We start from the raw sequence: 25,089 nt of genomic DNA on the forward strand, positions 1-25,089 counted from the left end.
TCACATGCCAAAAGCTTTGCCACAAAATATTTAATTCATACAATATTTACACAGGGAAAGACTTGTATTTTGTAATTATTATGCTTCACTGAAGTCCAATTAGGAAAAAAAAAAAGTATTTCCCTGAAGTTATGGCATTCTTATAAATTTTACATTTCATGCTAAGTTTCTGGTGTATTTTAAAACATTTATGATTCTATATGAAATACATTTAATTTGTTTTATGTTACTGCATTATGCGTAGCCTTTTTATAAAGAATATAAGATCTTAGTATTTTTTCTTACTTCAGACTTAGGGTCTCATTCTGTTGTTTTGTTAGGAAATGGTGTTTCATTTCCAAGAATGGGAAAGATTGATTTATGCAGTCAGCAACAATTCTCCTGTCGACTTCCGTGATGGCCAGATTAGGCTTCCCTTATACACCTTTACAAAATTATTCTTACAAAACACATTTACTTTACTCACAAAATAAAGCTGCCAATATCTCATTTATCTGTGTTGCAAGGAAACATTTTCACTGTAAAAGACTGCATTATAATGCTTAATACAAAAGTGGCTGAACAAAGAAACCCAGTTCTAACTGACTCTGATAAGAATACTCACAGATTGATTTTCTGCTATGCAGACTTTAAATGCTTTTGCTATCAGGCACCCATTATCCTGTAGTTCTGATTCCACAGTGTGTTGTCGTATGACCATGAGGGCTCCTTTTGCCATCTCTGTATCATTTCTTGCCAGACAAGCACAGATGTGCTGAAACATCACACTATTCAAAACACCTTTAGGCCTGGTCCTGTCTTGCTTTTTTTTTTTTTTTTTTAATGTACAGAAAAGTACATTTTCAGTCAAATAGATTTTTGATTGCATGAAAATATCCTAGTTCTGATTGTGTGCAGATTTAAATGTGCTTAATAAACAAACACTGAGATCAAGCAGTGGCATTGCAAAGTGTGCAAAGTTAAGCATGTATTCAAGTCTTCCTTGGAGTAAGACCTGCATCACAATAAATTAGTTTTATAAATATATCCACAGATTAAATAGCAAGGTTTTTACCACAAGGCCTTGATCTTATTCTTTTTACCCATTCCAAAGTTCCTGTTTACTTTCTTGGGTCCTCTGTATAAGCTGGATGAGGATTTCAGAAACCACATAAAACACCACACAAAAAGATTTTTAGAATCTATTTCTGAGCATTTCTACACAGTACTAATGTCTTGACAACCCTATTCAAACGGATCAAGGTTCAGAGCTTGTGGTTCTTCCTCAGTCTGTGCTGGTACGAGCTCACATTCAATTCACAATAAAAATTAAATAGTAGCCCTAGCATTTGCCTTTCTGGTTTTAATGTGTGACCTTTGTCTCATATTCTTAAGGAAACAAAAGAGCTCACAAAAATTATATGAGACAAATTAGACAGTTTTAAGATCGACTTTTATTGAAAAATTAAAACTGCATTGCATATCTTCTTTACAACTCTGACATTTCTTAAACCACAAAACAGAGATTCTGTTTAAAAAATCTCTTCGTATTTGTCACCATTCAAAAAACAGATTATGAACTAAGTCAAAGATGATTTTAAAATCCTGGGTTATTCCCAAGGCCCCTGGTTCCGTCTGTCTGCCATGAATGGTATAATCTATCTTCTCTAAAAGGTACCTTTAATAATACAATCAGCATTTTTCTCATTCAAAATCAACAGCTGCTGTCGATTTTTATCCAATGGTCAGTCTTTTCCAAATAAATTACATCAGTTAATAAGCACTGCAGCTACATGTTCAGCTAAGATCTTGCCTATTGTTTATTTGATCTGAATTCACCCACACAAAATTACAGTGATTGTCTGTGTGATTTTAAAGGCAAAATTGCTACCTTGGAGTGTATTTTAAACCTCAGGAAAACAAAGTTACTCACCTGCAATTGCAATGCTTTGAATTAGTCAACACTTCTATATATCCATACTTCCTGATCTCTCACAGTCAATAGTGTATGGATTAAAAAGCAGGAAAATTCCAGGTAATCTTTTGTCTGAGAAGCTGTAACATATTACTCAGATGAAAATTAGCTACTGAGAAGAAAACACAGATGAATTTTCTTACTGATGACTATAACTGCTCCGTTAAAATCAGCTAACCAAGTCAGAAATTAATATGAGCCCTGTGCCTGTGGAAGCAGGTACGTATAATAGAGAAACACTCCAGAGTCCGATACTAAAATTAAAAGCTTTGCAAAAATCTAATTGTGGATATCATCTGTGTCAAGACAGAACACTGCAGAAAGGCAAGATAAAATGCAGAGGGTAGGAAGATAAATTTAAACCCCGCCTTTAGAGAAAACGCCTCTGTGTTAACTGTCTCACTTATGAAACAGGCAGGAGGAGCTCCGTTATCCTCACTCAGCTGCAAACCATCAACGGCAATAGGTAGAACTTCTGATGCTTTTGACCTCCAAAACAAAAAATACTTTGTTAAACGAAGAAGCAGAAGTTTTAGTGAGCAAAACATTGTATATGTGTTGAAGAGATCTAAATCTATTTCTGACTACATCACAGGACTGTCCAAGGCTTGATGTATGAATGCCAGTAAGCCATATGATGGTCTTTCCTATAGTTTCATGATCAGTCACATGAGGATGATTGTCTTTACCTAGTTTATATGCTTTGAAGACATACAACATTTCAAATACAATATATTATTATTAGAATATTGAGATGATGATCTGGACATAAGGTCCATGAGGTTAAAATATTAAGGTTAGAGGATTAAGGGTACGTTAGGATCTTTAGTAATACTGTTGCTGAAATATCTTGACTAGGGAGGTGGAGGAAGTCAGAAATTCCCACCTGAGAACTGATTGAAGAAATCACAAGGACCATGGTGCTGCTTGTGTGGAAGACGTAAAATCCCCTAGTGAAGCTAGGTCAGCAATTATACATCTTTATATAGGTTATACTAGTTCATAATGTTTCCCATAAACAAGGACTGAGGGAAATCTTTTAATATTCTGTAGCTGCCCTTTGAATAAAGTAAAACTGTGATAGAGATCAGATTTCAGGCAGAAGCCTGTAAATTGAAATGTGACATGTACTTCCTCTTCAAAACAAACTTCTTTCTGTACTGTAAAAACGGCTCTCAATGAGACACTCTTTAGTTCTGATGCATAACTGGTGTCTATAAAGAATGGCATCTAATATTATGGAAGTTGGTACTGAAGTAAACATTCATGCTGATTACTTCTGTATTGCATGCCTCAGGTCATACAGCATGGATATTTACACAAAGAAATATTAAGCATTGAAGCCATGGTAAGATATCAGGGTTATAATTAAGGAAGATTGAGGTTTAATATCAAGAAGGCAAGAAAACAACTACACTGTCTGAAGGAAAATAGCCTAATGAAAGAAGTACTGTACTGGTGAGATTACTGGGGGGTTTCATGGCATAAAAGTAACAATGTAGATAATCTTTTGAAAGTCATACTCATAAATCTAAAAGGCAATGATAAATTTATAATAATTTTTAGATTCAACTCAAATAATTTCAAGAAAAAGTTTTACAGAAGGTTATGGAAGAGGGATAAGCAAGAATCCTATGAAAAGCTGGAAGGGCTGTGCTATATGATATGGCATTTACCATGACAGTTTCTTCCTTCTTCCTGCTCTGACCCAGCCAAAGATGTGAGGACAGCATCCTCAGAAGACAACCAGCAGGACCTGCAGGGTGGAAATCTCTCCTGGCTGTAGCTGTCCTTCCACAGGACTGAAGGAGGCCAGAGAGGCTGTGAAAACTGCATAGCATGACTGCATTTCACTGAATATTTCTAAAATAATTTAATTTTATTACTGATTGGGGGGGGGGGGGAGGGGGAAGAAAAATGAATTAATTACTGACTTGCATAGAAGATAGACATAGAATCATGTATTTAAATATTTGAAATTAGCATATTCCATTTATCACCATGACATAACTCAGTAGACAGAGGATTATTGAATCTTCATTTTGTTCCACTACTCTGCTTCCAGTATGGAGTTTTCCACTCGGAGGTACTGATTATCTAATCATTAAAACTCAACAAGCTGCAGATGACTCTGGTGTCTATACTTTGAAAAGTCTAGCCAGTTGAAACTGTTCTGATAAGCCAGCTGTATTTAAAGATTTTGAGATTACTTTTGGTTTTATTTATTTCATAATCTCCAAACACTTAGTGAATTCCATTTCACTAAAAGAATGATCCTGGTTAAAACACCCACAGAATTTAGTTAAAATGGTTGTAGAGATTAGTCCTGAAATACAACTCAAAAGCAGGGGCCTTGGTTAGCAACCAATATTCACTAGGAAAGCATTCAGAACACTGAACAGACAGTCTGACATTACAATAAATAAAACTGAAAATTCTAATCGATTAAAGGGATCTCATCATTTGACAGTTTAGACACAATGTTAGAATTCCTTATATTCAGTAAAATTATCTGTAAGTTATTATTTTAAGGGCACTAGAATTTAAATGAAAGTGTCAACTAATATTTTTGTATTTTTTCTTTGGCTCACAAAGACACTAAAATACCATAAACATTATTTAGAACTTCAATAATATATAAATAGGATACATTACAAATGGAAGAAAATACAAGACAACTCTTCAGCATGGTAAATCTCTGCATATAAATAAGCAAATATTTCATATACCTACAATTCAACAGTTATCTTGCTGTAAAACTATTACATTTAAATCCTTTTACACAAAGTCATTTAACAATAATATACACAATCTACACAAATTAACCTCTAAAAATACAGCAATAATATACCTGTTACAATGACTGTGCTACTATTATCCCCTGATGTGACACTAAAGGGGAAATACAACTATTTCACTCGAAGGTGCTGTTAGAGATTGCTGTTTTGTACATGAGAGAAGCACCAACAATAAGATTTAATATTGTTATACATTTTCCTTAGCTCCTAAGAATCTACGTTTTAGAAATGTTTCTATATGTCTATTTTTACCTGGCAGAAGAATCTGTAGCACATTATCCACGTCATTAGTTGTTGAAGGAAAAGTTAATTCTCTTAAAGTGGAAAACATGCTGTGGCTTAGATCTAAGTTTATAACCACTTCATATATATATATATATGTATATATATATATTTATATATTTATTTATACTGTACATATATAGTGCAGAGTTCTTAATTTGTTATCTTAGTACTTATTAATTTCCCGCTGACTACAATAAACAAGACCAATGTGAGAGTCAATAGTACTTCAACTTCAAGATAATACATTTTCCCTCAGTAATATGATCTACCGATACATATATGTTTCAGTAACCTATAGTTGTGTTGTTTAACAATGTCTTAGGAGACTGGAACTTACAGAAAGAGAATTTCCTTAAAACATGTTCTGCAGAACTGGGTTAAAAAAATAGCCAGTGCTGGAAAACAGTGAATTAGAGAAATAAATAATTCAACCACTGTACTACAGCTCCTGCCCCAGTCTCTCTATTTCTTCAATGAGGAAGTCAATGTCAGACTTAGTTGCTGCTGGGTTTGAGATGACCATTCGGAAGAAGTTGACTTTATCGCCCTGAGGCTGATATCCAACCATGGTAGTACCTGACTCCATCATCAGCGCTTTGATTTTTGGTGCCACCTTCATCATTAAAAAAAAAAAAAAAAAAAAAGAGAGCGAGAGACAAGAGTAATTAAACAATTTTATCCTTTCTTTGTATGTCACAACATTTCTTAATGTGGAAAAAATAAATGGACAGATCAGGAAGGCACTAGTTTTTATAAAAATATCTGTAAAACTTGAAAAAGCTTGAAAAACTAAATATGTTTAATTGGATATTTAAAGGAAAATTGACAACAATAATATCCATCTTTTTGATTAATAGTCTAATAGCATCCTAGAGTATTCACTATGCACTAATTTTATATATTAAATGTACATGCCATTCTTTGTGCTGAAGATTTTGTCATGAAGAAATGTTTTCTGTCTTTTTATGAAAACTACTCCAGAACCACCTTTTTGAGGGTAACGGATGTTTTCCATGAGAATATTATGTATTCTTAAAGTCATTGGGGGGGGCAGGGGGGAGCGGGTAGGGGTAGGGGGAGTGAACAACAATGGAAATTTTTCAACAAGATCAATGTCGTATTTTCTGTAAGCATAAGCCATGGAAACCTTCCAGTAGTTTTGTAGTACTGTGCATTTACTGCAATCTCACTTCCTCACTTTATTTTACAAGGAATAATGTGCTTTCAATCTTAATATTTGGTATTGACTGAGCCCAGTTTTTCCATCCAGGCCTTCCTTCTCCTGCTCTGTTCTCTGCCAGCCAAGGTCAGATGTCTAGCTCTTCTACTGTTTCGTAGGATGTTTTATAATGTCCTCTTAACATTTAACAGAGTCAAGTCAAACATTTCATCCTTCTTACCAGTCTTATCTATCTTCCTCATTTCTCTCTTTTCTGGCAATTTCTTTATCTAACGTGTCACTGGGTATGACCCAGGAATTTCTATTCTCTTCTGTTCTCTTTCCCCAGTGTGATGCAGATATAAAATCCTCTACAAAACCTCCCAAGTTTGCCCATTCTTCTCCTGTCCCAACCATTTAAAAAAAAATGCAATTCAACAACTATAAAACCATTCTTTTGTCTCATGAATGTATTTCATTCCACTTCTGTCTGTCTAAAATGCTACTACAAAATTAATGTATTTCACTTCCCTCAAGTCCTAAGTAACACGATACTTTTCCTGGTGGTGCCTCTACAATGCCTTCACTTTTCTCTATCATTTCTTCAAATAAATTTATCCCAAAGTCCTCCAAAGGGTATTCATTTTCACTGAAATGCATTAATGCATGACTAACCAAGCACATTTAAAATCAAAATAAAGACCTGAGAAGGACTTACAGTTTTCCATGTCCTTTACCTGTCCCAGCATTTTCAAATAATTACCCTTCCTTTTCTCTTGCTGACATGCTGGCCTATTCAACAGGACTGGGATGTCTTTGTGCTTAGCTACTTTTTAAAGATTCATAACACTTCTGGGAGTACAGAAGTGATACAGAACAAAGAATAACTGAGTATGTTCTGTATCTGGTTCTATAGGGCAAACGTGACTTCAGCCTCAGTATAAATAAGAGACAAAGGTGAGCAAGTATCAAGGTCATAACAAGCAATAGGAGAACTGATGTCCCAGACTTTGGAACATGTGTCAACACACAGATATATTATTTTTAATAAACAGAAGACTTTGGGTTGAAAGAGTAGACTATATTTTGCATTTAACAAAAACCACATACCCTGTGTAACTTTTCTCTTCTCTCATCACAGTCTGGCATGCCCCTGAGACTCGGCGGAATATACCAAAAACATACATTTGTATGTTCTGGCTGCAAAAAGAACCAAACACATACATCAATAAAAAAAATAATACAGATCAATCACACATTAAAGGCTAGTCTGTAGCATATTTTAGCACACACATGGAAGAAAAAATATAGTATTGACTTTCCTAGTTCTGCATATTAAAACCAAATAAATCGATTACAGTACTGCTGTCCGCATCTGCTGTCTTAGATTCCCTATATATTGTCCCATTTACAATGTTTTAGGGTGCTAATGAAGTGCAAATGCTATTCACCTTCATGCAGTTTTATGAAGAACTGCTTTCCAGGATCATAGCAAGGGCAACCCAATTTTCCTTTTCTTAGTCAATGGAGACACAAAGTATATTTGTTATTCTATCAACCAAGAGTTTATGCAGGGGCACTAGCAACGGATCATACAGCAAAAAGAGCAGATTCTCAGTTATGTATATTATAATGTGGGATCTTAGTGTGAGTAGATTGTGTTAAGGTAGTCTTCAATGCCCTAAACTGAGAAGTCCTCTGCAGGAGAGGAGATAAATCAGACACTTGTGGTACAGAACCACATGCATTTGGCCAAAAAACTGCCCAGATGCCAACAGTCAGGTAGTTCTTTAGAAAATAAGAGCAGTTTTGCATAGCTGGCTTGAAGAACTGTGAGAAGCCTGAAGGCTGTTTTTGGAATTCCATACAGATTTGGCTCCTACATACAGTTTCAATGAAAGAAAACTTACCTCCCCTTCAAAAACCATCTCAAATTCTTCTCTGTTTTTGATTTTAGTGTAGAGATATTCTGCCAGCTCCAGGCATTTGTTGATCTGATTTTCAAATCCTACTGTACCCTGTTTTAAAAAGAAAACAAGTATTAATTATATGGTCATTTTTCCTCCTCCGATGCAATCATCTTTTCAGATAGGCTTCCCTCTTAAATCTTTTCAGTCAGAAAACATTTAGCAGTATTATTTATCTTAATTTAAAAGTAAAGTTAATCAGCACTACAAAAATGGCTAAATGTGGCCTAACTGTGATCACTATTTGGTTATGGTCTCGTTTTAAGAGAATTGTTATGATAATAATAGGGCTTTTGATATTTTTAATAATTATTTTTAGCTCTTTTTTTTTCAGTTTCCAAAAATATTATTAAGTCTTGGCTTTCCAGCTCTTGCTGAAGGACTAGGAACATGGAATAGAAACTCAGTTGAAAGTGTAAGAGATGAGAAGTAATTTATTTCCTCTGAACAGTTTGCTAGAAATTTGCATTTAAAAAAGTCAGCAAGCAAAAAAGCCTACAATAAGTTTGCTAAAAGTCATTTTCCTACCCACTGATCTTTTGTCACATGTGATTTGTTTTGAAATCATAATCCCAGAAAAAGTAGATGAATGTTGATAAAAAATAAAATAAGAAAAAAAAAGGTCGTGGGGGCTTTTAAAAGTACACTTTGTACGTGAATGAAGTAAGAAAGACAAGTACATATTTGGGCTAAGTTCTTTTTACTGAGTAAAATGACTGAAGGTAAAGTCAAAAGAATACTTCTGGACTGAGGCTGTATATTTCTACTATGAAGACAAGAATATGATCACTCATGGTGGCTAATGCTGAAGGAAAAATCTCCATAGCTCCTAATATTTTGTTTTCTTAATATTTTTGTAATATAATCATGCAATCTGATAGAAACAGGTTCTATCCAATACCTCAGAGAACTCAGGTCCAAAAAATCTGAATCTGTCTCAAGACCAAACAAATACAAAGTAACTAAATTCTGGAGAAATTTAGATTCCAGATATACATATCAATTTAGCAATTTTAATCGATATTATTTTTAAAGAATCACATCCACAAATATCCTACTTCTGAATTTTAAATATGACCCATATCCATTATGGTTTCTGCTGGTTTTTTTTCTTTATTGTGAAGTGTTCTACTTCTTTAGTGAGGCCAGATTAACAGGTGAATATAATGGCAGAGGTAGAATCAGCATGCTAGTTTTAACAAAATGTGTTCAGCTGCTATTTAGAAGAACATTCAGTCCATGCTTTGATGGTGTCTGTGGTAAACCCTTGGGAATTAGACCATAAACAACACACTTCAAAGTTTCTAGTCATAGTCCGATATTAATGTGTCATAAGCAGTTTCACATTACTGGATTACAATACCAAAATGATTTATTTTGGAGGAAGAACTGAGCCTGAACTGAAATGTACTTAGCCTGGTAATCAAACCTATGCTGATTACTAAAGTAATTGTAAGTATTTTGCATTGAAGTGTTATGTTTCTTTTTCTGAAGTACTTCTTAAAATAAAGAATGGCGACTCTATAGTCTGTTTAAAAGTAACTGTATATCTAAAGTTCTGTTACTTTCTTCCCTCAGTCTTCAATATTGAGGAAATCTGCATTAAAACGTCTTTTATCACCACAGGTTATTTATTATTGCTTCTAACTCTCACTCAGAGTGAAAACTGTTTTATGATTGTACATTTTACCATTAGATTTAATCTCAGTTTTTTATAAAAAAGATTAGACTGTGGACAGATCACCCAACTGAATTCCCATTTTGTCATCAACAAAGCCAGAATAATAGTAATAAGATGACTGTAGATAAAGAACTACAAATTACATGTGTTTTCTTGACTACATGGATCGTCATCTTGAGAACGCATAAACCTGTAGGTAAGCCCATGCTTAAATTCAGCCATCCAGGCATACCACAATAGTACCAGGGAATCAACTGTTAAATCACCACTTGGATAAAGCTTCTTAAGAAAAAGGCTTTGTTTTCAAAGTTGCTTATAAAATCTATGCATTGAAACATGATGCTTAAAGGACCCTGGTAAGTCATCAAGTCTACTCTGCTGCTACTACAAGTAATCTGTCATAAAATACATATGTAAGTGTACAGAATCACAGACCATTTTGGTGTCCTGTCATCACTGGTTTTACTGCAGGACTCATCTGGTGACTTAAACCTTTATTCTAATTTCCAGCTGAATTTATTGATGGCTACCATTGTTCTACAATTGAAATGTCTCTCTTCTGGTTTAATGCTCAGATACCTGTGTGCTTAGAGATTGTAATTACACAAACATTTATGTTAAAAAAACCTGTCCCCTTATAAATTAAATAAATACATTTCTGATTTTTGAGCTGAAGTTTTATTATTTACCTTTGCCTTCCACATCAACCAGAATTTGAAAATGTCCACATGTCGACCACACTGTATTGCCTTATCTCCAGTGTCATAGGATACATCATACTGTTTGTCTTGCTGGAAGAGATAGCCTGCACACATTTGATTGCAGCCTTGAAGTATACCCTGTAATGAAAAACATGTACTTATATGACTTACATGGCATATGTGCATATGAAACTGTATGCATTATGAATATATAAAAATGTATTTCAAATATATGCAGAATTGTTATTTACTTGGTCAAATTATAAAATACTGACCTTGTTTTGTAAACCTGAGCCACAAAAACAATTTCATAACCTAAGGTGGTTCTCTTAGAAGTCCCTGAGTAGTCATATGGTTTTACACACCCACACACCCACACCTGAAAAAACATTCTCAGATTAATTTGGATTCTTAGGTTTTGATATTAACTTCGTCCACTTCACTTTGTAGGGCTATGTTCTTAGGAGTCAAATTTTTGGTGTGTTAAATTAAACACTAGAATAAAGCTGTGGTCTCTCAGTGCAGCAGATAGCTACAGAAAATGAAGGGAAAAAAAAGTAATTGAAAGGTTCAATTTTATATATTGTTCAGCTTTATGACACTTAACATTAGTGATAAATATAAGTACAAATGACCTAAAGCAGACATTTTTTTGCTTACAAATAAATACGGTCCACAGACCAACAGAAACCTATGGATTACTGCTAAACATCTCTGAGCCAAACACAGAGAAGCAAATTCCTGTATGTTACACAGAAGTCTTACACACGTGACATTTCTAAAATGGTTTGCATCTCCTTTAGGTTTTATTAGTGGTTCTTTGAAGAAGCTTGAAGACAATGGTGTTATCTGATAAATACAAAAACACCTATCAAGGTTCTCATATGGAGAATAAAAATTTTTGCCAAAATCCTGTGATAGCATAATAAGCATGCATGCCACTAAATAATGGCTAGTGCTTCCCTTCAATAGATGTCAAAGCATTTTATAAAGGAAATAAATGCTGCAGTCTTCAGTTTAGAAATGGGTCACTTGTAAGAGCAATGGCAGACCTAGGGATGGAACCCACATCTTCATCTCAGTTCTATGCACAGGGACCACTTTTTCAACTAACATTTTCTAGTAGCAATTGATGTGCCAGAAATTAGCAGACAACAGAGTTAGTCCTATCCACAGATGATAAGACTTTTTTTTATAATCTAAGGAAAATGTATATTGCATGAAAGAATTAAGACACTGGTCTTGCTTTCAATGATGACAACAAAGAATCCAGAAGAAAGCCCTAAAAATATATATGGAGTCATAACAGAAGCAGCATGTTTACTTTTCAACAGAACTGAGAAACTTTTAAACCACTGTGTAAGTGGTTTTACTTAAGTGGTTTTATTTAAGCAGTTTAGACTGTGACCAATTACTAAGACCAAGGGTTCAGTATATCATAGAAACAATGAGGCAGATGCTCAGACGAAGTATGTTAGCATGGCTCTAGTGTTGTTATTAGAATATGCAAAGATTCAACAGCTAAAGATCTGACCCATATTGTCTACAGCTTTAACAAAATGAAAAAAAAACCAAAAAAACCAAAACAACCAAACAGCAAAGATAAAACAACTTCCTAAACACAATGTAAATCCACACAATTATTCCCTCCAAAAGTTTTGAAATGAAGTGGATTTTTCACTACCCTCTTAAAAAGTAGGGCTTGATATTTACTTTTTTTTTTTCTTTTAATTGCTTAATTATTAAATACAAGGCAGACCTTCTCCCGGACAAGAATGGCAGAACATTGTAACAACACTCCCATCATCTTGTGTGGGTTCCAAGTGACTGAGTTGGCTCTGCAAAAAAATTACACATTCAGATAGGTCTGAAAAACAGAAACTTAACCTGAAGCAGTCACCTTTGTTTTCCGCTTTCAGCTGGAAATGTATGGAGTTTTGACCATGATGATTTCACTATGGACATTGTTAGTCTCCAGTGTCTTTTTTCCCAGCTATACTGTCCAGGAAATTAATTTTTCATGCATTAACATTGCAATGTCAGACTTCTGATATATGATTACTAATACCAGCTAATTAGTGTCAGACTATGCTGATTAGCTGATATAGTAACTTCATCCCCAGAAGACTCCACTTCTAGAAACAGCACTAACAAAAAGTCTGACAGGTTATACCATTTCAAGGTACTGATTGGGGGAGGGGGGTGTCAGAGAATTAAGGGAATCATATGAATTCTGGGAGAATACAGTTCTTCACTGAACAGCTGCTGGAAAAGTAGAAAGCAAAGAAAAAGACATTCCTCATGCTTATCTGCTTTTCCCATTAGATCCACAACAGGCCTTTTCTGTACTACCTTGTCAAGCCCACAGACTGTTAAAAGGCTATAAAGCTTTACGTCACAGTCCTACCATTCTGTATGTAAAGCTTAAAACTTCTTATGTATAAACACAGGTGGATGCACAAAATCACCTAATTTACTAGCCAAAGAGATGAGACATTCTGTATTTTTAACATACTATCCTAGACAGTTTAATGATGATGCTAAAATAAATGTGCCAACATTGCACATCCATTGAACTCTTCACCCTAAGTAATTAATTACCAAATGTCCCCTTGATTCACTGTGTGTTCCAGAGAAGGAAAGTGTATAATCATATTTCAGAGTATGCGTGTGTTCTTACAATGTGGTTGAAAGAAAATTCCAAGGTATTTCCTCCTCTTCTACATCCTGCTCTCAGAGGACACAGACACAACCACAGTTCCTCTGTTTTGAGCAACACAATGACTCCTTCACCCCGGTCTGAGGACCACCAATTCCATAAAGATTCCAGGTACGATTCCAACCTCTGTCTGTGCTAGGTTAGACTGTAGCACCTCTCAATCAAAGTAACAGCGCAGTCTGTGCTGTACCTGGGGAGCTCACCATCCCTCTAAAATCTTCTGCTTAGGCAGTGCAAGCTAGCAGGTATATAACTCAGAGTTAAGAGACAATTATCTTTTTAAAAGCTTAATAGTTCAGATGGAGTAGTCAAGAAACAGGAATTTATAAAACAGCTCATTTCCTTTTCAGAGCACTGTAGTTTCAGTTTAGCACATTTATTTAACTTCTGGGGTTCCAAACAAAGACAATTTCAACTCGTTTTCACAAGGAGCATTAGGTTTATTTTAACACAAAACCGTCACTGTCTACCCTGCACAGCCAGCCAGCTGGAGGCTATCCTACCACCGGCAATCCCAGCTCTGCACGGTGGCAGCATGCCAGCCCCTACATGCCCATGTCTCTGGGTAGGCCAAGCCTGGCCCCAGGATTAGCAACAGACCCCAGCTGGGGCCTGTGACAGGCAATTATGCAGTACGCGTGTGCCCCATCCCAGGTTTGAAGATCTGAACAGCTGACTAAGTAAGAAATAATATCATGCTTCATGGCCTGCTGCTTTCTGTATTTGCTGATTAATTGAGGGTGTTAATTAGCACCTCTGGGTTGACCTCAGGTCAAAAGAGGTGTGCCAAACTGCTGTGACCAAACCTGTGCAATTTAAGGAAATCACTTTACAATGCTGACCTCATATTAGACATGTTGCCATAACATGAATGACCAGCAGATTAGACTGGGCAGAGGTTGATATGGTTCTGCTACTTCAGAGTACTCCTGCCACACCACACAGTGCTGTCTCTGAGACACAAGGGTTTTCATACCAGTCCTTCTGTACATTATTCTTTATCTTGTACTTGTTCTTCACTTACTGTATGAGACACCCACCACTAGAAAAGTTTGGGAAAGTTTGTTTTCCCTAAGGAAGAGCATTGCTCACTGCTCTCATTTTATGCCTTTACACAGTGCCCACCTTCAGCATAGTTCACTCAAGGAAGCAATTTGGTGCTAATTTGAGACTACACAGGTAGAGCTTGTTTCAAACCTTTTTGCTTCCCTGGAAGCTGGCATCTACAATGATGGGAAAGATCTTATGTTTCTGGTTCTTCATTGCTTTTCTGATTTTTATTCAGACAGGCAGCCTTTTATGATAGAGCAGTTTCAGAGGAAATCTAAAGATAAACGCACCCTCTGGGTTATAAACATAACGTGTTCTACAGACTACAGCCTTGTCATCGCTGAATACAGGTACAACTGTGCCAAAGACTACACCTGGGACTCCTCCTGAGTCTGAATTGTAAGGGCTGGGAGGAGGGTCACACTCTCGCTCTGCTATCGCTTCCAACACAAATGCTTTGCCTTTTTAAATTTTGTTCAATTAACTATTTAAGAAAGGCTGGCTTCTGGTCTCAGTGGGCATCTTGGTAACCTGGGTTATGTGCTTGGGGGCCTCTACAAGAGCTTCCTGCTCTTTCATGTAATCCCCACATGGCACCATAGGCCCCTGTGCCCTGAGATGTGGTGAGTATCTGTGACTGTTTCTGGCCCCCCTTTAAGTTCCCTCAGCCTTCTGCCTGGCACAGTAGAACTATACCAGCTCTGTGCTGTAATAGTTCTTTCCAGCCTTATAGGTACTGAAATTTGCCCCTAAAAATTGCTGCTAATTCAGTCTCTACCATGTGTTCCTCTCTTGTTGTATACACACATATACATAAATAAGCAATACAAAAGCAAGCACATATATATATGTTTATAAACTTTCATTTATATTTCAGAGTTTGTCCAGCTCTCACACTTCATTTTCTCCTCAAATCCTCCTTCATTCATTCCCAGTCTTATGATCCCTTCAAAGCTATGCATAGAACAATCTCCCTTCCTTTTTTCCAAGCAATATCCTTGTCCTCCTTCAAATCTGCCAAAAACTTACCTTTCAGTCAGCTGTACATCAGTTTTCTTCTGTAGTACTGTTTCAATTTTTCTAGTGTGAACCTTTTCTGTCTGTCTAGCTTTTCTTTAATTTAGTGTTTAAACTCTGCAGCAATTCATCTTTGCATGAATTTGTGAAGTGCCATGTACCTTATGAAAGTACTTTAATAACAGTATTACAAATAAGCACTGTGTAGTACCTTTCTATTCCATTCAATTTATGACGATGCTTTCGAGACATTAAGAGTCCACCTCCCCAGGCAGCCTGGAAGAGATAGAAAAAGAGAATACTCACTGTTTTGGAAAAGCCTAACACATTTTAATTTACTCAGGATCTAGCAATAAATATTTTAATTCAAGATAATCTGTGTAAACAAAAATCTTCTTTTGCCTGAGTAATAGCACTTCATTTAGTTACTTACATCTACATGGAGCCAGAGGTTATATTTTTCACATATATCTGCAATCTCCTGTATTGGATCAAAGGCTCCAAATACAGTTGTGCCTGCAGTTGCATTTACAAAGAGAGGAATGTATCCCTACAATAAAAATAAAAATATTAAATACAAAATCCAACATCTTTCAAAAAAAAAAGTGAAAATAATTTTAGAAATGTTGCTATCCCATTTTCCAGTGTAAAAATGTTTTTCTTCCCATGTGAAAGGTACATATAAGCAACAGTAGAAACTGAGAAATTTTATACATGGCAGGAACAAACTCTGTTTTTATTGTACTGTAACTTTGCAAAATTAACTAGTCAGAAGGCAAAGAATCGTATTTCTTCTAATCTCTTTCAGTGAGGAGATTCAAACGTTCTAGTAGATTAGTAATTGTCAACTAAAGTTGAGACTTTTACAGCAGTATAAAGGAAAATTAATTAAATGCGATTCGTAAATTGTGATTTGAAGGCTTGAAGTTGTTCTTCTAGTATTTATCTACTAATAAACAGAACAAAGCAATCCAAAACAAAAGCAATAAACTATCAGATCAGTCAGACAATTTTGAATTTGATTAAATAAATGTGAACTGCAATTTCATAGACATATGCCCAAATGTAAAGAAGTTAAGAAAAAAAAAAAGAAATTGATTGCTCTAACTTTGGTGGGTTCATACAAAATTAATGGATTTTTCATTGCATTGATTCAAGAAATAGCAATGAATGCTTCAAAAAATTAAACTTACTGGCTATATTTACAAATCCTGCAGCCTCACACTTGAAATCTATGGGAATTTTTAGTACCTCAATAGGATTTTTGATAGTTTTGGCTAAACTTTAAAGTTTGGATAAAAGCAAGTTTAGTTTCATGTTTTCATACCTTTTTCCATATATTTTCAAACAGAAACTTATTTTTTAAAGTAATAAAATACAGAAGTGTTTCAAGAGTTAACAATAATTTGGTTTTAAACAGTAAATAGAAACCTTAGCAAGACATATAGATAATTCCCTAAACAATACATGAATGTATAATTAAGCAGCTGAAAATATTATGATAACATTTCTATAATGATAATGTTCTCTTTCAACATTAACTCTCAACCTTCAAAGGAAGAGGTAATTTTACCAGGCCAAGAATTTAAGCACTAATTTTTAAAAACAAACCTTTTGTTTTGCTTCCAAAATTTTTGCCTCCAAATCAGCTGGTATTATTTTCCCTCTGTAATTGTTGTAGAAACAGAAAGACAAAGAAAATTAAAGAGTGCATATGGAAATACTATCAACAGTTGAAATAATTTAATACGATTTTCTCAACAGGCCATTAGCAACCTGACACACTGTACTGAACCAGTCCTTAAGCACACTACAACAATTTAACAGATGAACACATTTAATACATCAAAACCTTAGCATTCATCCTACCTTTCATTGCATTTTATCAAAATCACATTGTCTGTTCCAAATCCAAGTGCAGCTCCAGCTTTCTTTATTGAGTAGTGACTCTGCAGCAAAACATATGCACATTTAATGAAGTGGTTGTTTAATGATGAAGCATCTTCACAACATACATCGATAAATTGAGAATTAGCAGTGTATTAAGCTCACATGTTCCGAGGTAAAGAGAACCAGTTTAGGGACTGCAGCCATGCCTTTGGTTTTGACTTCAGGGAAATACTTGTAGCGTGCAGCCATTATGCTGTACATGTTGGAGATAGCTCCTCCTGTGAATGAATAAGAAATTAGTGGTAATGAGGAAAAATTAATATTAGACCAAAGACATACAAGTCTCATTTGCATTATGCAGTGAAAGTGGAAGTGAACTGTGAAAAAATAAATCTCTCAAATGCATGGTCATCTGTCCAGCACAGGGACAGACCCTCTCGAAAGTCATACTGATAGAAAGAATTTTCTATCCAGCATCTCTTTCAATTGCTAACATTTTGTAACACGTTCCTAAAAAGTTTAGCTTTCATTGTGCTGCTTTTGCATGACCGCTTCTTGATAGCAAGAATAACAGGAACTTATCAAACTGTCTGAGATTGAAGAAATGTCGCACATTGGATGGGTTTATCCCCTCTCACTGTAGGTATTAGAAGTAGATGCCTTAAAGGTAGATTTCTACAGCCAAGCTAGTTACCCTAAGGTTCCTTATAGTCAGTTAAGTGAAAGAGGCACTTTGCAGGCTATGATTTAACTAATGTATTTTGACACTTAATTTTGAGGAATGTGAATTGAAGGAAAACACCTATTTCTCTTGGTTTACTGCTAAAAAGATCCCAGGACAATTCATAAAAGTCTAGGATGACTTTGTACTCTAATATTTCTTCATCAGCAAGAACACTGAGGAAGATCTGTATTTTTTTAGCAGATGGGATTGGAGACCAAGCAAGTGTACATTCACAGATTTTATGTGGGCTGTTCCAAAAGGAGGTGGAATTGTTCTTCATCCTCTGAAACAGGATGGTGTCCCCCATGCCAAACCCAGAAATCTATAGTTCTGCTGGATGCCCATGTTGCCCACACATGGGCCCAGGACCTTCACATGGTTTATTAGTCTTTTCTGTCACTGCTGACTGCCTTTATACCACCTGCATGGGAAAATACTTTGTCTTGATCTTCATACTGGAACCATACTTGTGAATCCAGTCAGATTATGTCCCATATAATATGTCCCAGATAGTGACAGGCAGTGTTTTTCTGACTGTAAGCCCAAATCCTCACTGACCATTAAAGAAGTCAGTCCATGATTCTCAAGAACTATTGGTCAGCAGGAATTATGGTTGCTCAGCACCTCCAGAAATGAAGCACAAAGAAAGCGTCTTTAGATGCCTAATTATATACCAGAGCTTGCAGTCAAGTTTTAAAATGTTGACCAGCCATGATACATAGGCATACTCAAAGATTTCTTTTCCCCCAACTTTTTTTGTGAAATGTTTAAACAAAGCATTCCTACTTCTAAATATCTGATGGATTGTCTTGTGTTCCAGATATTGTGGGCATTCAGACACAGCTTGTGTTTATTATAACTTTTGAAGTTTTAGTTAAACCATCAAAACAGAGAGGAAAAACTCACCAGGTGAGAATATTCCATCCCCATCTTTATTTGACCATCCAATAATCTCTCTCATCTTTCGAAGTGTTATTTGTTCCATGAGGACAAAAACAGGGGCAATTTCATAAGTAAACCTGCATGGATAAAGCAAAAAAACCCCAAAACAAATAAAATCAAATACAGCTTCTAAAAGCACACAATAAATTCCCAGTCTATGATTCTTTGTGGAAATGCTTAAGATTCCTAAAAGTTTTTCTATAAATTGAGGTTCTGATATTGCAACCTTTACCCAAGCAAAAATCCTCAGGAAGAGAATACTGGAAATATTGGTCAATAAAAACTGCAGTGTTAGCTCTTTTGCAACTTTCTATATAACCAACATAAGACCTAATGCTCATCATCATAGCACTACTGCCTGCTGTACAAAATTGTACTGTAAAACATTTTTTTCCCAAAGTGTCAATTCCACACTTGTGGAATAACATATTGCCAAATCCTTATGAAAACAGTGAACTTCACTGAGCTAAACCCAACCATAATTAGAAGTATTGAGCTAGGGTTTCAAAGTCTAAATGCAATTAATTATGTGGATTTATTCTGTTGATGATCTCCAAGGACAACTTATTTCTACAATACCATGAGATCAATAACTGTCCAGAGTAATTATAAATGATGATTTTCTAATTACCAATTACCAAAAACAAGTCAGCAGTCAACTATTGTATACACTTAATGAGGGCAAAAACCACTGCATAGTCTGGTATGCCCTCGTGTCACAGACAGATATGTGGATGGAAAATGACAGCCATACAACCATTTTTTGTGATCAAGGTACATGGATAAATTGCTACTGCTGTAAACAAACTCTGGTTGCTGTGCATGCCAAAAAAAAAAAAAAAAAAAAAAAAAAAAAAAAAAGGAGGAGGGAAAGGGAAGCAGAAAGAAACAAACCTGTGATTTCCGAAGGAATCTATACAAGTATGACTCCCTGACACTTTGCATCTGACTGATGTCTTCCACTTGAATAATTTCACAAAAAATATGTGTTGTCTCTCTAATACTAAAATGACATTTTTAGAATGTCATTTCTATGGCAAACTTTAAGGAGACATGTGATACAAAGAAGGGAACGTGTGTCTGAAAAGCTTGTCTTTTATTTACAACTACACTGGTTAGTCAAAATATTTTTTCTTCAATCCTTATGCGTCCTTAGTCCATCAGAGAAACACCACCACTATTTTAAAAACATTCCTGTAAGTTTAAATAGTATTTGTAATTTGTTTAATTGTTGTGATTGCTATTTTCAGAAGCCAAAATACTGCTTATTTTGCTTTTATTATCATTATAACTTTCAGAGACAGACAGTTGAACACTGATCTGAAGTTTGAGTGCTGACAGTATTTACAGAGAGAAAAAATGAATAAATCAGTTGGTGTCTACTAAACACTGTAGGTCTAGGATATATTTCAATATTTATTTGGGCAGAATGACCAACTGAAGTCAACAGGAACTTGGTGGTGTATAGATCACTGTAGCCTAGATACATTTAAGTCAATGTGATTTTTTTCCACCAGTTTAAACACATGTTGATTTTTGTCCTGAGACCTTGTACACTGATCCCTACATACTTCCCAGAACACTTAAATGCTTGTACAAAAAAATACAATGTTAAGCAAGTTTTTTGTATATAAAATATCAGTGCTCACAAGGGGAACTTTGAGTATACTTAAACCCAAGTAAAATAGCATTTATTTATTTTATTATGTAATTATTTTCTGAATTTCCAAAGACTGACAAAGAAATAAAAGACTGCAGGTGATTATAAATGATAAGGCCAATGCAGCTATATTAGATGAAGGCTATGATTTTAAAAACCACATATTGTTGAAGTTCACTTGTGCTTATTTGTTTAAACTTAAATGTTTTTGAAAAATTCAGTTAGACACAGAAAATGTGCTTGGCTTGGAAGGAACCATCTGACTTTAGAATCAATCTCCTGACAAAAATGCTGATTAGATTTTTTGTACAGTTACAACCTTTACAGGTATCTCTATTAATTAACTAAAACAGTCATAAGTCTCAGCTCTTTACTAACAGAAAAAATGAATGGGGTTTTTGGTAGTGGCCAGTGAAGGCTTAATTCTGCTCTCACCTAAAGGCCAAATCATTTTACCAGGCCAAATCATTCTAGCTACCTGTTCTCCTATTTGCCAGTATGTAAAAAGCATTCTGAGAAAAAATGTAAAGCTTTTTACATCATTTCTCTATGTTACATTTTCATAAGCATAAGTGCATAATACTGAAAATACCAATATATTTCTCCTGTCTTGGCTAACAGTGGGCACTAAGAGAACTTGCAGATAATATTATTGCTTTCTAACCTCAGCTGGCTGCTGCATGGTGAGCAAATACCCTGTACTACAGATCCCTAGAGCCGGATGAATAACAGCAACTTCTGAAATTTCCACCCTGAAGGCCTTACCCTGAAGTGATTGAGCTACGAACAAGCACATTGATACATTATTTCCAAGTCAATGTGGGAAGCTTATTATGTTTAATTTAATATATTATCTTCACAGCGACATTTAAGTAACATTCCTAATGACAATTTAAAATTTTAAGAGAGTACATATGTTTTGAGTACTCAAAACTCATTTGCAAAAGAAAAAAACATATTTTCTAATTGTTCACAAGTATTGTTTATAGGTAGAAAAGAAAAAATAGCAAATGGAAAACGTTCCCTGCCATAATCCAGTGTTACTGCTGCTTGCGTGTTACACGCTTGTGTAGATGAAATAGGTTAGAACAGTTTCTAGGTAAAGGTCAGAACCTGCTCTTCTGTACTGGAACACTGCTCAAAACAAATAATATGTTTCCCAGAGCTCACAGAGGTGATTTGGCTATTTTTAATAACTTTCTCTCTCAGTTCTTTGAATCATATTTTACAAACATCTTACTTTAACCTTACTTGCAATTACTGTGTTATTTGAAAGCATATCATGTTGACCTTGATTTGCTGAAAAAGAGAGCAATGTATTATTTTGCATTTGCTAAACCTCATACAAGCAAATAGAGACTCAATTTTCATGCTCACAGAGAAGTATTTTCAAGATATGTTGGTTTTTAAAGTATAAATGGATCAGAAACTAGCTTTACAGAATTAGCTATTTAACAATTTACTTTTAAAACCAAACAAATGAAAAAGCAACCTTATTTTAAAAAAAAGGTTGCTCTTTCAGAGGTGTGTGCCATGTTCTTAATAATGATGGCAATATTTCATAATACTATCACAATCTGCCACAGAGCTGCATTCTATTATATCCTGTCAACTTTGTGCAGTTTCACTGATTACAAAAGGATAACTTAGCTAGGATAACTAACTTAGTTAAAGGAAGGGGGGTTTGCAGAAAGTGACACTCTGAAGTATGTTCTTGTCACAGAGGAACAATATTTAAGCAAAGTTTTCTCTTAGAAATGTAATCAGATTTAAAGCACTTTGCAATACTTGTTTTATGATTAAAATACATGTTGCTAGGTTTTCTTCCCAACCAGATTTTAAATCTGAATGCCTCATACCAACTTTTAACAAACAGAGAACTAATCGAGAAGACGATTATTACAAAGAACAGGCTGGTTTTGGCTGGAGCACCTTGTGTATTTTTCTTTATAGCTAATGTCACAAAACAGGCACAGCTCGTAATCTACATAGAGCTGCTAGTAATCAGCTATACTTAATGAACCATATACTCATGGACAGGCCAGTGAAAATATTGTTCATTTTCCAATCTGCAGATACATTTCCTGTGTTCTGCCAATTAGCCACAAACTACCCAAACCAGAGGTAGCTTTAGAGTTAAAACACATCCAATAGAGGACTAAAACAGCATAGTCTGTTACCTGCCAAGTATTTGGATTCCCATCACATTTTTGAGCATATACAAATCAATACATAAATAAAAAATGGCTAGAAGGTTTTTTGGTTTGGTGATTTTTTTTCATTAATTACACTCTTTCTTGAAAAAATTCAACATAATACCTTGCATCTAGCTTTCGTTAATTTGGAGGTGAAGAAAAATTAGGAAAAGTTTCTTCCTTGCTATGTTCTAGATGTAAAATCTTATATATATTATATATGTAAATATATATATTTATGGAATTTTTTAGATTTGTATACTTCCAATTATTTATTTACACACAACTTTAATAAATCTTAGACTAATCCCTTCATTATCATAAAATTAATTTTCAATGTTACATTTTTAATCATTTTGAAGCCACCCAGTAGCCACTTTTTTACCAGCACCTGAGCAGGAGAAGGTGGTGCCCCAAGCCTGCTACCTCTGAAATCAACAGGAGAAAAGACAATAAACTTCTCGGTATTTTGTATTCTAGTTTTAATATAGGGATAGCTGCAGAATTACTCTGTGTAGAGACAAAGCTTAAAAAAAAAAAACATCGGGAAAAGATAAAGAAGATTGGCCCAAGAGAAGAAAAGTCATTTCATGTTATATTAGAATCATCATGTTTTACTTACCATGTGCTGTGGGATCTTTTCATTTCTATTTATCAGAAATGTAAAACTGTTCAGCTTTATATAACTATTTTCACTGTATTACTGCCACATTAAGAAAAACGAGACGCTTTTATTGAAGACTCAGCAATCGTCATTTAAAGAAGAAAATTATACACGTCTGTGACAATACATGTCTACCATGATAGATGGCAGCCGCTGTGAGCAGCGGGCACAGGCGCTGACGACCAGACACCGCTTACATGTTTGTATTAGCAGTTGATGTCAGCCACTCCCCAGCCAGGCCAATGATGTCCAGTCCCGTGGACAGCTGATTGAAAAAGCGAGGATGCCCTGGGAAGAGAATCGAGAGCAACTTAGAACAAACTCCACCGGCACCCCCAAGGGCTTCAGTTTTTAACCCGTCCGATTGTGCGGACACAAACGATAGCTTTGCACTCATAACACACTTGCCGCGAAGTTTTCAAAGCCAGCCCTGCTTACGGGGAGACCGTTAACCAACGTTCACGGGTGCCTTGTTATAAACTTTAAAAACCGCTTTGGAGGGAGCTCCTGTATGGAATGATTACCGTTTAAATTAAAAGAGAGAACCTCAGAGCCGATTAGAGCCTGTAAAGCACCTCCGGAACCTGTGCAAGGGCTCAGAGCAGCCCTGTCCCCAGCCCCCCACCTCCGCCGTGCCGTGAACTCGGGAGTGGGGAGGGAGGCGGGAATGTACTTGGCAGTAACAATCCGCAGGTGCTGGGGCTACTTGCATGTGAATGGAGGGAGGAGAGGCTGCAGGGTGCGGGAGGGGTGCGGGAGAGCCGCCCGCTTGCTGAGCTGCGCGGCCGCGGCCTTTCGCGGGGTCTCGGCGGGACCCGCTGCAGCCGAGCACCGAGAGTCCCCCAGGAGCTCCTCGGCACGGGCGTTTTCCCCACATGGTTTAAAGAGCTAGGATTCTCCCCACGTGGTTTAAAAGCTAGGATTCAGCTCATAAACAAAGGCTTTGCTATCAACAACTTCTGCAAGCAAGAAACCCGACTATTGGGGGTCCACTTTTCTAGCACGAAGAGATGAAATCCCTAACAAACGGCGGCAGACTTTGAGGGCAGGGAGAAGGTGTCACGATTCAGCCCTTATCTCCGCTCTCTTGGGAAGGAACACGCAGATAACACACTGGGGACAGCCCGGCCAGAGAGGGGGGTTCAGCGCTCGACGCCCGGAGGGACCCTGTCACGTCGCGTCTGGCTCAACACCGGGCACATCAGCATCTTTTGACATAAAGAAATAAATGCGATTCTGCCCCGAGCGATGTCAGCGGGAGCCCTTCAGAGCCGGGAGCCCTCCGGCGCTGCCCCGTCTCGGCGCCTCCTGAAGAGGCTGCGCGGCGATCGCGGGGCGGCGAGGCGAAGCGGCCGGGCTGCTCCCGCCCCGGGGAGCCAAGCGGCTCAGGGCTACGGCCCAGAAATACCACCCTGGCTTAGCTATTTGCTTTGCAAATCAGCACTTCCCTCCCTTGCCCTGACGCACACGCTTTGGGAAGTTGTTTGAAGAGCCACCTCGCGGGCCTCCCAGAGCTGTCGGCGAGCCCGCGGTCTCCGGATGCTGGGCTGCAGAAACAGCCCCGCGGGGGCTTCGCCCGGAGAGACACGGTGAGCCCGAGGGGGGCGGGAAGCTCCTCACAGGCTCCGAGCAGCTCTTTTTTAAAGCTGCGCCAGGTCTTGCTTTGAACAGAGCTTGTGTCTG

General features: G+C 36.5%; 1 protein-coding gene across 1 annotated transcript in view; it reads right to left on the reverse strand.

The window, feature by feature from the left end:
* Positions 1-1,410: 1,410 nt before the first annotated feature.
* The window catches only part of GAD1 (glutamate decarboxylase 1), a 34,641-nt gene continuing 10,962 nt past the window's right edge, over positions 1,411-25,089 (reverse strand). The window contains exons 6-17 of the mRNA XM_074873248.1: positions 23,604-23,694; positions 18,852-18,964; positions 17,384-17,499; positions 17,201-17,280; positions 16,943-16,997; positions 15,765-15,881; positions 15,543-15,607; positions 12,305-12,383; positions 10,534-10,683; positions 8,107-8,214; positions 7,307-7,396; positions 1,411-5,650 (exon numbers count right to left, since the gene is read on the reverse strand). Coding sequence (XP_074729349.1) covers positions 5,477-5,650; positions 7,307-7,396; positions 8,107-8,214; positions 10,534-10,683; positions 12,305-12,383; positions 15,543-15,607; positions 15,765-15,881; positions 16,943-16,997; positions 17,201-17,280; positions 17,384-17,499; positions 18,852-18,964; positions 23,604-23,694 — 1,238 coding nt within the window. The 3' untranslated portion in view covers positions 1,411-5,476. The remainder of the gene's footprint in view (positions 5,651-7,306; positions 7,397-8,106; positions 8,215-10,533; positions 10,684-12,304; positions 12,384-15,542; positions 15,608-15,764; positions 15,882-16,942; positions 16,998-17,200; positions 17,281-17,383; positions 17,500-18,851; positions 18,965-23,603; positions 23,695-25,089) is intronic.

The sequence above is a fragment of the Strix uralensis genome, chromosome 6, assembly GCF_047716275.1.
Source record: "Strix uralensis isolate ZFMK-TIS-50842 chromosome 6, bStrUra1, whole genome shotgun sequence".
In the NCBI taxonomy this organism is placed as follows: domain Eukaryota; kingdom Metazoa; phylum Chordata; class Aves; order Strigiformes; family Strigidae; genus Strix; species Strix uralensis.